This window comes from Eulemur rufifrons, chromosome 1, assembly GCF_041146395.1.
Source record: "Eulemur rufifrons isolate Redbay chromosome 1, OSU_ERuf_1, whole genome shotgun sequence".
In the NCBI taxonomy this organism is placed as follows: domain Eukaryota; kingdom Metazoa; phylum Chordata; class Mammalia; order Primates; family Lemuridae; genus Eulemur; species Eulemur rufifrons.
The window spans coordinates 49142486-49155282 of record NC_090983.1 but is presented as its reverse complement, the minus strand read 5'-3'; the positions used below and the strand labels follow the sequence as shown (position 1 = coordinate 49155282).

At 36.9% G+C, this 12797-nt stretch overlaps 1 protein-coding gene across 5 annotated transcripts in view; it reads right to left on the bottom strand.

The window, feature by feature from the left end:
- TTN (titin) overlaps positions 1–12797 on the bottom strand; it is a 268870-nt gene that overhangs the window by 242446 nt on the left and 13627 nt on the right. For 3 of the 5 annotated variants that reach the window (XM_069470255.1, XM_069470265.1, XM_069470290.1), the window contains exons 9-20: positions 11632–11763; positions 10246–10383; positions 9500–9637; positions 8872–9009; positions 5269–5562; positions 5036–5158; positions 3484–3765; positions 3158–3223; positions 2168–2426; positions 1904–1964; positions 1574–1789; positions 452–594 (exon numbers count right to left, since the gene is read on the bottom strand). In XM_069470255.1, coding sequence (XP_069326356.1) covers positions 452–594; positions 1574–1789; positions 1904–1964; positions 2168–2426; positions 3158–3223; positions 3484–3765; positions 5036–5158; positions 5269–5562; positions 8872–9009; positions 9500–9637; positions 10246–10383; positions 11632–11763 — 1990 coding nt within the window. The remainder of the gene's footprint in view (positions 1–451; positions 595–1573; positions 1790–1903; positions 1965–2167; positions 2427–3157; positions 3224–3483; positions 3766–5035; positions 5159–5268; positions 5563–8871; positions 9010–9499; positions 9638–10245; positions 10384–11631; positions 11764–12797) is intronic. The other 2 variants (XM_069470275.1, XM_069470284.1) reach the window with 1 other exon arrangement.

The window sequence follows — 12797 nt, the reverse complement described above, 5'->3', positions numbered from 1 at the left end:
CTGATTTCTAGCTTTTCTTTAAAATATTGGGAGCTCTAGCCACATTGAGTCTGGTAACAACCTGGTGTGTGGCTGGCCACAACATATCAGAGGGGAGAGCTTCTGCCCCCTTGAAGTGAGGCACAGACTTGCCGTTGTCCTCATTGCACTCACTGATGTTACCTGTCTGGACTCGGAAGGTCCACTAGACTTAGAATCTCTACATTTTCAGAGGCGTGGCATGCCTAGAAACAAATGCACCAAATAGAAACTATTGCCAGAACCTCAGAAGTTTAGCACCAGTGTGGCTTTTGAGGCTATGTGGTCTAAAACATTTCCTATACAGCCAAGACCAAGAGAGGGAGGTGTACCAGGATGCGGCAGTAGGTCTTTCAGCAAACACATGGCACAGCTGTTTCCCTGCATTTCAGTTCTTATCATGCACACAGGAACTACTTAGAGTTGCCCTTACCTTCTTCAAGCAAGGAAGCAGATGCAGAAGTTTCTCCATGCTTATTACGAATAACAATAGTGTATTCTCCAGCGTCATCAGCCAAAGTCATAGAAATCACCAGTTTGCATTCACCGGTTTGTTTATTGTAACTCACTTTGTATCTTTATGGAAATGAACAAATGGAAAAATCGGTCATAAACAACCTTATGTGAATAAAAGAAATGGACTTATTTGTGAATGGATCTGTGATGTAAAATTCAATGATCCTGAACGTATGACTAAGCTCCACCATAGATTATAATTATAAGATTGCTAAAAATGGGGAAAATTCATAGACATGATAATTATGGCCAAACAAGTTAAAATATTCATTTTAAACAATATGTGTATTCTTTAAAATAAATAATAAACTATAATATTGCTAGAATCAGACATTAAAAATAAGTGGCCTCAGTGTTCATGTTAGCAAATGATGTCATTTAAACAATAGGTATTTTCTCTCTGTTCACTATTTTGTTCATTATTTCCTTTGAAGATTGAATAAATAATCAAAACAATAAATTCTCATAAATATTTCAGTATTAACTCTCTGGTATATTATATTGATTATTATTAAGGTACAACACCTACATTTTTAGATTATCAGGTTGTCCTTTTTTATCTTAAATTCCAGGAAATTCAGAGCTAAATTTTGTATTCATTTGCAGAAAATTTATTAGCATAGATCTCCATGCATAACTAGCTTTGTTTTTCATAACATCACCCCTATTCTTTTATCTTTTAGTGACTCAGTTATTATATGTTTTTATTGAAAGTTGTCTCAAATCCTTTCTGGAAGAATGTGTGTGTGTGTGTGTGTGTGTGTATTTGTGTAAAAATCCACAATATTTTGTCTACTAGCATTATCAATGAATTAAGCTAGAATGTAAAGAAATACGTCTTCCACCCACTTTTGTCACATAGCTTTATTCCTTACTAAGACTTTGCACAAAGATGTGAAAATATTTCAAAACAAACTAATGCGGCTCCACAATGACAGAGCCTACATTCAGGGTTAGTGGAGCAAGTAAATTCCACTCTGGGCTTCACACGTAACTCATACAAGTCACAGAGAACGCTATCATTCAGCCATCAAGATACCTGTATCCAGTGGTTAGGGGAACACCAGATTTTTTCCAGTAGACGTGGGGCTTTGGGTTGCCGCCAACCTGGCATACAAACACCACGCTCGCCCCTTCCACCAGTTTCTGGACCACTGGTTTTGTAATGAAGAATGGCGCAGCAGGCTCTCCGGGTCCTGCTTGTTCCTCTGTGATGCTAGTGTCGGTCATTACCACATCTCTTGACTCGACAAAGCTGGAAAGAGAATTCCTTTCATATTAGCTTCTGAGCTGCAATTTGCCAAAACAGAAGGGACTGAAAATCAAAATTGTGCTAGATCAGCAGCTAATTAGCAACAGAATGTTTTACCGTTTCTCTTCTGTGGTAATTTTCTCAGCCACAGTTGTTTCCTTTTCAAATTCTTCTGACACTAAAAAAAAGACAAAAGTTTTTCATTGAAGTGAGGCATTTAGTGACCACTGCTTAGCACTGACAGTTAAATTGGCCTTGTAATCTGTATCCCAATTCCAAAAGGGGACACTATTATGAGGTTGCAGAAAAGGTATTGTGAAAAAGAACGCTCGATTAGAGGGACAATTCGTGCATGGGGACCTTGGGAGGGTGGCCACTAACCCTGCACAGCTAGATAGCAGGAGGTGCTGACGGTTCCAGCCTCGTTCACGGCGGTGCAAGTAAATCGCCCGCTGTCTTCCGCAAAGGCTTCGCGAATCATAAGGCGAGCAATTCCATTCTGGAAGATTATCTGGAAGTCGATGGAACTTTCGATTTGGTAGTCTTCCCTGTACCATGTCACTGTTGGGGATGGGTATCCAGAGATGTGGCACTCCAAGGTGACAGATTCACCTTCTATGACAGTCACATTTTTTAAGCCCTGAAGAGAGAAGAAAAAGGAAATAATGATATATGTGCATATTCATTACTCACCTCTAGGTATTATAACAAATGTGGGGCTTGAACTTGCACATTTTAATTGCCACAAAATGGCCTTTTCATCAGGACTCCAGAAATATTAGTAAAGAGACTCCGTTTAAAATTGGAATATTCCCATTTGAAATTAATGCAGGACATTTCCAAGTCTCTGAGGTGGAATGGTATGAACACCATACGATAGGAAAGCTCTGTACCCTCTGTTATCCTCACATATTCAAATCCTAAAGAAGCTGGAAGGCTCAACAGCAAACACTACCTATTCAATAAATCTTTGCCATGGTATTTCCAGCTGGAATGACTTTTCCCTTCCCATGGGCTCTCCTTCTGTTGTGGTGCTTATCACCTTCTACATTTTATTATGCTCTTTTGTGTACATTTTCTCTGATGGCAAGGAAATAATTTCAAAGAGGGCTGGATTGGTCTTTAGCTCCATAGCTCCTGTAATAATAGCTTACACATATTAGAAGCTCATTAGATTGAATATATGAGTGATGGTTATCACACACAATTTTCCCTTTTCCTTGCCAAAGAGTGTGTGGTCTTAAAATTAGCATTTGTAAACTCACTAATGCCATTTTCCTATTAGGTAGAGAAACTGATCTTTGCAAATGTGTATGAAAATGATTTGACCAGATATGAATAGGGTCCAACACAATCGACTTCTTTACTCACCGAGACCAAAGTTGGTGGAGTAACAGGAATTTCAACAGGTGCAGGTACTCTTGCTGTTTCTGTTACCTACGATTTTTACAGAGGATATTACAAAATGGCCATGAAAGTAGGGAAAAATGTCATCAATTCTTAACACATCCAGAATAATAAAAATAATTTGCGAAAAGGACTGCTGATCTAACCCATGCTCAATAAAATTAAGTGTGATCATGGTAAAGGAGAAGAGAAGATTCCAGCCTGGCTATTTCTGCAGTACCAACTGGCTGAGCCCCTCGCCCTGCTCCATGTGAGTGGATCAAGAAACAGCGCGTAACCCAGCGACCAACCTTGGCTTCACGCCGGTGCCGTACTTCGAAGTGCTCTTCACGGACGGTGGCACCAGTGATGCTCACCCCTACTTCCTTTTTCACTTCGATGCCAGCTTGGCTCTTGTAAGTATCTGGTGTGTCGGCGAAGGGGAACTGTGGCGAGGGGGTGGGCTCTGCCCTTACTCTGGCCTCACTGGGCTTCACAGTAGGAGCCTTCACCGATTTGGTGATCTTCTGAGCAGAAGATGTGGCTGACAACTCTTTTTGTAATGTGGCAATAGCACTACCGGCTATTGATGCCTGTGTAAAGGGAGTCAGAAAATACAGTCACTTAACTGTCCTGAGTCATCACTCAGAAGTGCTTTGCACTAGTACTCCTGGCCTGACTTTGAATCTATCTGGTCCATTTTCTCATGCTCACATTATCACTCTTACAGTTAATGAAAAGTCAGTTAGCGCTAAGCCAATTGTAAAACTCCTTGTCATTCCTGTTAATTTGTAAAATATATTTTAAAATGTCTTTTTAAAAGAGTTGTATTAAAAACGCCTTATTTTACAGCTTTTATCATACAGGGACAGGCTCTTCTAAAACTCAGTCATGAATTTTCACTTAACCATTCCAATGAATGTTACTTTTGAAAATACTACAGTGGGAAATTCAAAATCAAGAAATTATTAAAATAGTTGGTAAATTCCTAAGAACTACTTTGAAAGAGCACATTTGAGTTTTTGCCACAAATCTGAGTGAAAGGTGAAAATGGAGACATTCAGAAAAACATTTTAAAGATTTTCTTACTGTTTTTATTCTGTTGCTGTCTGTGGTTATTTGGTTTCAATAGTAATTTGGGACTATCCCAGATATAGGCATTATATGTACCTTACAATTCTTTGAAGGCATAGATGGTTTGAATTCTGTTTCTTGGCTGTGTGTAATAACGATAATGACTAATATTGAGGGTTATTTTGTGCTGTTAGCTTGCTAAGGGTTTTACATGTATTTGACTTGTATTTTTACTGTATTTTACATGTATTTTCACTTTACCCCGACAGAGCTAACAAGGGCCAGAGATGGAGCACTAATCCAGGTCTGTTTGATTCCACAATCCAACCCAACCACCACACAACACCACCTCTCCATCTTGCTATAGTGAATATATGAACATATGATTTCTCAACATCTGTCTTTCTTAATGAAATACATTCATGGTTACCTAAAATGTCTCGCAGCATAAGAAAAACTACACTGTATAATATGCTACCTTTTACAAAATTATTAGGACCATAGTAATCAATTGAGTTTGAGCTCTCCCTGACATGTGAAATAAAGAGAAGTTTGTATGGGTTTGTGTCTCCTCAGATGTGCAAGATACCCACCTCCTACTCTAGGCTCACCCTGCTAGGTGAGTTTCAGAAAGCAAATGTTAGGGCCATCTGAGTCTATCATGAATGCAAACACGCATCACCCTAAAGAGGCCCACCTTGGCCTACAACAAAGCTACCCTACATCACAGGTTATATACTTATTTCCTTTGAGCTAAACATTTCTTTATGATGCTCTTTAACTTCTTACCTCATATCCATGTTCTGTCTTAGGAACAGAAATTTTTGAAACAGTAAAGTGAGGGCTTGCTGTGCGGGGGCGTTTATCCACATGGACTAATCTTTCAGTTGTTAGATCTGTAGTTTTCTTGATCTGCATTGAAATGAAACTCTGTGATACTACTGTTCCACAGATGACCACAACAGTTAATTCAAGGCTGCTTTACCATGAAAAGGGTGAAAAATCAGCAGGTATAGGCTCACCTGTGATGATACGTGCATTCCCATTTGATCAGTAGTTTTGATATGAGTCTCAGAAGGAGCCTGGATCACTCTAGGCTTGACTGCTTTAGGGACAACGTGGGGTTCTGAGGCTGGACGCTGGGGCTGCTCAGCTACCTTTGCAGCAGAAATGTGTTCCTTATATCCATATTCCAAAGTGGTCTGCTGAGCGTAGGATTCTTCAGTATGCCTGGGTTCCCTGGGCTCTCTAACCCGGGCCTGGTCCACTGCAGCAACAACTGTTGCTACAGCTTCAGCCTTTTTCCCAACGTCCACCTAGAGACAAGGTTTCTGGAATTAGTACACAGTAATGTCAAAGTCAGGCTGGGACATCTCCTAGGGACCTTCTCCTGGGACATCTCCTCCTAGTCATTCAGAACAAACAAATGCCTAAGGGCATGATAGATAGGTAGGTGGCACCTATGTGATATAGCAATGGTAATGTGTCCAGAAATGGAACTCAGAAATCCTTGCAGGAACTTAATAGGTCATTGATTATTATATTGTATTGACACCTGTTTAGATATACTCTATAGATCTGCTTAATTATGTTAGACAGTAAATCACATAGACACAACATAGGACAACCACAATATGAATATAAACTTGTAAGGAGATTTTTTTTTTCCTGGTAATTTATCTAGGCAGACAGTCAATTAGCAATTGGGAAATCAGAACTCTGGAGCTGGTTATCTTCACTGATTCTTTTTATCATCTTGTTGATCATGTAGTCCGGTGTTGACGCAGTGACAGCAATGATAAAAGTGTACTCAAATACTGTCATCATCCCATCCAGAAAGATCAGTTACCACAGAGTTATATGGTTGCATGCAAATCTGAGAGAACATGAAAGCTCATGAACACAAAACAAGCACAGAAATTTACTTATGATTCCTTAGGGATAAGATTTGTTTAATCTATTAGAAAACATCTCTCTTAAAACACACGAACGAAAGAAAAGCACATGAATGAAAACATTGTGATTAAAATGAAAGTGTTATCATGTTTGGCTTCAAGAAAACAACCTTTCACATTGGAGTTTAATTTACTTTCATTATTATTGGGAGGGTGAAGAAGGAAACAAATTGTATTTCTTCATTTCTATGAATCAGATTAAGCTAAATGGGAACACAATTTGCAAAAGAGTTCCTCTTTCAAAGAAAGCAAACTAGGTGATGTGGCTTACATATTAGGATTCTATGCAATACTTGGAAACAGCATATCACAAAAATCACATAGCTATGTTCATCCAGTGCAGTTTAAAAGTAAGGCTGAAATATATTATTAATATTCAGTTTTCTTTGCTGCTGAGAATAGAATCTAGAATGCATCTAAAATATTTTTCAAGTAAGCTACCTGTATATCTTTAAAAATTATTCTCTGAACCATTTAAGATATAAATGAAGCCTTTTGAGATGGAATTGGGCCTCTAGTGATCATGGGCTTTATCCAGTGCTTCCTTCTAAGAAGACACAAGGCACTGAGGGATTGCAAATACCATCTTCACTTTAGATTGCGTCTTAGAAGAAATTATAAAATATACATGAGGCTTAGATGAGTTAAGTGTTCATTTATTTGTTTCTTTTTTTTTAACTATATAGGCAATTAGTTGACTTTAATTTTATAGATGTTTTAAAATGTTAACATCTTTGACGGACGGGTAACACTAAATATATAGAAAGATCAGTCCATATATATATTTAGGGTTTTATATAGGCATATAACTTTGCTTGTAGAGTGATTACATTTGCACTATATCTTATTTGAACCTTTCAACCAGTAGGCAGGATAAGTTTTAATTTTATTTATTTTAACAATGATAAAACTAAGGCTCAAAGAAATTATCATTTGACTAAATATTGCACAACTGAAATATATAAATATTGTTCTTAATTTAAAACTTATGAACAAATATTAATTATGGTAGGAGATTTTAAATTGAGGGAGCATCTATTTTTTGTTGAATTATTGTATGTCCAGTCCACATACATGGGATGTTTGGTGGACAACTATTAATGAGTACTCTATACTGGTTGCTGCTTTTATTTCTTAGTGGACTCTAATATCCTTCATATTTTTGGAACCTGGATAAGCAGGAAGATGAATTGGACTAGGAGACCCCAATTCACACAGGTTAAAAGCTGAGAATAAATTTAGGAGATAACAAAGAAAAGTGTTATTTAATCTGACTTTTCACTACCAGAAATGCTAACTGTTCAAAGGAGAACTTGGATTGAATCTAATCATCTCTAACGTTTTGTTGATCTGTTAAGCAATTAGATGGAACACTAGAAGCACGACAACTCATGATGGATGAAAAGTTATGAGAGTTGTTGATGAAATGGGATAAACAATGCTTTTCACCTCCACAGCATCAGTTTTCATCTCGTTTCAAAAAAGCTGTATTTGTTCTTGCTTAATAGAAAATCCTTCTCTAGTCCTTGGCAGTGTGGCTGGTTCAGTAGATTTTGCAGTAGTAACTATTACCTTAGATATAGACATTTTCTCAACTTCCATCCTTAGCTAATTTTTAACACAAAAATAAGATAGTCAATTTATGACAAAATTAGAATGGAAAATAAAATTAAAATTTAATCACTCATGAAGTATATTGCATCGTGGAATTTCTATCATCTATGAGACTTCTGGAAGGATGATATGTTATTAAATATTAGACTTGGGTAAAGGTTTCAAAAGTTTACCTTAAATCATGTCTTAGAAAAATATAAATCAAAGATGTAGAGCTAGAAAATGACATTGGGGGAAATATAAACAGGACTCAGGCTATGATGCTAATGAAATTGAAAAACTTCAGTTGCTAATTTCCAGATGCTATATATTAGCAATAAAGAATAAAATTAGGTAAATAGCTCAGTTAGGGTAAATGACAGTCAAGGGAAGTAGTTTAATTCATGGAAATTTCACAGCTACAAATAGATACAGTAACGTCTTCATGGTTTATGTGTATGATTGTTCTGGCTGGATACTTCCTTCCCTAGATTTTAATATTGCATCTAGTTTAGCTTTCGTGTGAGCTGCTACAGCAGGCACTATAATTTTCTCAGCTTATTTTCTCACCTGATATTTACAGGGGCAAAAAAATAAAGTTTCACGTGAAGAAAATTATGGGTAATTTACTGAAAGAAGTTCATACTTGGTAATGAAATATACTGAATGAATTTATGACCCCTCAAAACATACATCTTCTTGACAGTAAGTAAGATTCATCATTTACTTATACAACTTTTGTGTTATTTTTTTTAAATGTTCACGGGGTCTCTTAAAATTAGCCTGCATGCAATTTCAAATCATCAACTTCTGGAAGATTTTCACTGGTTAATAAAAAGTTGAAAATAATGGTAACGAGATAAGTGGGGAAAGGAATATGTGATAATATTAATAACAATAGGTAATTTGGTTTTTTAGTTTCTAATTATTTAATTGTCTAAAAAATAAATTTGGTTAATGGTGTCTCATACATAAATTCAGAGATTTGGTATTAATGTATTACAACAGGGGATTTCATATGAGATTTGGATTAATGTATTATAATAGGGATTTCACACTTGGAATAGCAATAGTCACCTTTCCATGGGTAACTTGGATTTGTTCTTGTCTAGTAGCCATTCCTTCTCTAGTTCTCAATATTGTTTCTTGTTCTTTGGCTTTAGCAGTAGCAACTGCTATTGTAGACAAGGCAGTTTTCTCAGCTTCCTTTCTCATCTGATTATTATAGTAAAATCAAGATTTTAGTTGTACAGGGCTTCAGACGCACATGATATGACCCATCCCCCCTTCTAGTAGGGATGCAAGAAGTTATTCAGGGTTAAATACATAAGAAAAATTACCTTGTACCTGGTAATGTTTGTATATACTGACTGAGAATCACAAAACGTAAAAATGAGGGGTGGGGACCCTGTGGCCTCAAGGCCACAGGTGGCGGCACTTTTAAAAATTTAAGCTGAAAATGCTAATCTTCATGCAAAGGATAATGGTGGATAAAATGAATTACAAATGTTACATGTGGATGGAAAATCAAATGTGCAGAAAAAATTAATGGTAATCTTTCACATATTTACCATTTTGGTTTTAGTAAGGGCTTTAAAAAGGAATATACAGATTAATAATTCATACCATACAGTAGTTAATATTAATAGTTTACTGGAAAATAGTTTAAAGATGAATTTTGCACATCTCAAATATCTGTATTCACCTTTTCCTGAGTTATTTGAACTTGTTCTCTTTTGGTAGTGATGCCTTCTCTACTTCTTGATACTAAATCTTGTTCTTTGACTTTGGGTGTGGCAACTATGACTCTAGGTACCACTGTTTTTCTAGTTTCCTTCATTACCTGATCATATAGTAAAAAAAAAAAAAAAAAAAAAAGGTAAGAAAATAGTCATTAAATTCATAAGCCTCTAATAAAAGAAACATAAATCAAAACTGAGAAAGGAAGTAAAATTTCTTCTTATTCAAGAACATTTTAATTACACTTCAATATATCATTGGAGTTGCTTTGATCATCCATACTGTTTCACTGGTAAAAATAAGAAGTCTAGTTTAAAAGAAAAAAATGTGATTAGCAATAAAAGACTAAGGAGTGTTAGTTATTTTTTTCCACACTATTCTTACTATAATCGAGGGAAATTCCAGTAAAGCCATATATAGCACATGATTTTTTGTATTATCAATTGTCTTGTATACTGGAGTCTACTTCAACAGGAAGATATTAAAGTGAATTATTAATATAATATCATATTAGTAACAACTCAAAGAAAATCTGAAAGTTAGAGATGAGATGGCAGTGAAAGCTAGCTGGATGGCAAAAGGAATTTTTTGTTTGAGTTATAAGAAGAGAAAGAGGTGAAGCAGTGATGGCTAAGATCGGTGATGAAAATGCAGGTGGCTTGCAAATGAAATGGTACAAGAGTGATTTTCACATCAGCAGGAGGTCATCACCTTCTCATGAGTTAGGTGCATTTGCTCTTGTTGTGTGGCAATTTCTTCTTGAGCTCCCAAGACTGTTTCTAGTTTTGTGGACTTTGCAGTGGCAACTACCAGCATGGATGCAGCAGTTGTCTCAGTTTCCTGTCTTATCTAATTTTTAGAGTAAAATGAAGACTTCAGTTTCAAAAGATACAAAAGAAATGGCAAGACCGCCTCGCAACATTCAGAATACAGAAAGGTGAGTGGTGAAAGAGAAAATGTCACATTCCCATTTTAGGGTCCTACACCTGTGCTAAAGACACAGATTTTTTTGTTTTCCTGAGGAGTGGGCTTCTTTTCTGCCTACCTGTCCCTTAGCAAATTGTCTTAGAACTGAAAAGGTGTCATCTTTGAGACATGTTGACAAGTTAAAGTATGCAGTGAGTGGCTGCTGGCAATTGGCTGAAAAATTATAGGCTGGCTGAACTCACCAGTCACCAGCACTGCAATGGTAATGGGAATTTCTGTGCCCTTGATTATGCCACGTGGGGTTCTTGCTGCATTCAAAGTCTCTCGCTCACAATAAAGAGAGGGAAATTCAGCCAGCAGCCTCTGGCCAGCCTTATAGGTATATGGCGTTCTCATTTGGACCTTGTGAGAAAGTAGCTCTGAGATCAGCAAAGAACTGGAGATCAAGGGAGGTGAGCACAGGTGCCCCCTTGAACACGGAAGAATCCAAAATAGATGCCTCTCTCCTGACACTTCAAGGTTTCACGCATGGGAAAGAAGTGGATTTTGGTAACACTGAGATTGCCCTTACATGTCTCTAGCACACAACAGCAGCAAACTCTTCTAGTTCACTGTTTATTAACCAGGAATTAAGGGCATTTTCTTGAAGAAATACCAGTCTTCTCTGATGTCCAGCATTTCCCCACTTCTCTGATGTCAGCATTTCCTTGCTATTTCGTTAGAGTATTTATGGCTGATGTATGTGTATGTATGTGTGTGTGTGCATGTTCGTACACATGCATGCCTTACAATTATATAAAGTTTGTGTATTACAATCTAAGTGACTGAAGGCTCAGGCTATTCATGAAAAAACTGACTATACCAGTGGGCAAGTGGACTGGGATGATATCTATCTTTCACTTCGGTATGCTCTAGAAAGTTCATAGATATGCCCCAAACTGTGCTAGTAGATAATCTCCTGAAAATTGATCACGTGAGTGAAAAATAATGCAATAAGAACAGAATTTCCATCCTGAAAGACTTTCCATACTAGACATAGCAGAACAACAAAAAGAGAAAACACAACAAGACTTCTCCATTTGGAGATTTTGGTTACAGGCAGATACATGCAGCTGGCTGGAATATGGTATTTGTCAACAAACTACAAGATTTTTATAAAATTGGACTTACTGTTTTTTGAGTTACTTCTTTTTGTTCTTGTTTTGTAGTAATTTCTCCAGTAATTCTAGTTTCTTGTTCTTTGGCTTTAGTTGTGGAAATTACTACCTTTGGTACAAATGTTTTTTCAGTTTCTTTTCTTATCTGCAACCAGTGATAAAAACAAAACCTTATTATTTCCTGCTCTCCAATGGAAGTGGCATGGTGTTTATTAAATATAACAAAATAGGAATTTGAAGAAGTCAAATCCGTTTTTCTGGAGATGTCACTAAATAAAATAAACAGTCTCATGTTCATTAATATGACCATGCTCTTTCTCTGCCTGAAACATAAATTAGGCTGTTTAAAGAAAATAAGTCGAATTCACCAGTGTTTATTTTTAACAGGAGAGTTGCAGTCTTCTTTAAAAAGATTTCAACATTTATAAATGGATATATTGCAATATAATTCTATGCTAATTCTGTCATCTAAAGATAATCCTAGCGTATAGGATATTAGAATGGAAGACCTTAGGAGTAATTTTGTCTGACCCTTCCATTTTATATGTGAGAAACCAAGCATGGGTAATTTATAATCTGTTTTTATACAATATTTTTGTTTTGCAAATTTTCCTAAATATTGTGATGGCTTGGAGTATCAAGTCTTACTTTTCTAAAATTGAGACATTATGGGGAGAAATTTTTTTGCTCATATCCTTGGCAAAATTTTTTCCAAATCCTTAATCCCCCTAAGGATGCCTTTCCATGTGGATGCCTGATGTGTGTGTGTATGTAGGGAGCAGTTTTCCCATTTTCCTCTTTGCCATTCTTGGATATCTCATCACTGAAGCTCAGGATCTCAGGGCTGGAAGGGACTTGAAAATTCATCTTCTCAAACCACTCAACTGACAATTGGCTCCACTGGCCAACTGGCCTTATCCAGTGTGTGCCCAGATGCCTCCAATCATGGGGGCTGTCCTTTTCACCTTTCCTGGTCATTTGGCCTCCTAAGCCCATGCTGTGGATTCCAAACCCACGTGCAAATGTCCTTCCATGGAGCCAGAAAGCAGTGGCTAAGCTTCTCAAAGTGAAATATGTTCAGTGTTCTCCTTCACTCTTCTCCATTCCTGCCTCAGCATCTATTTCTCCCTCCTGGCTTTACCCTCCTGTCCCCTCCCCACAGTCACACATTTAGTTAGT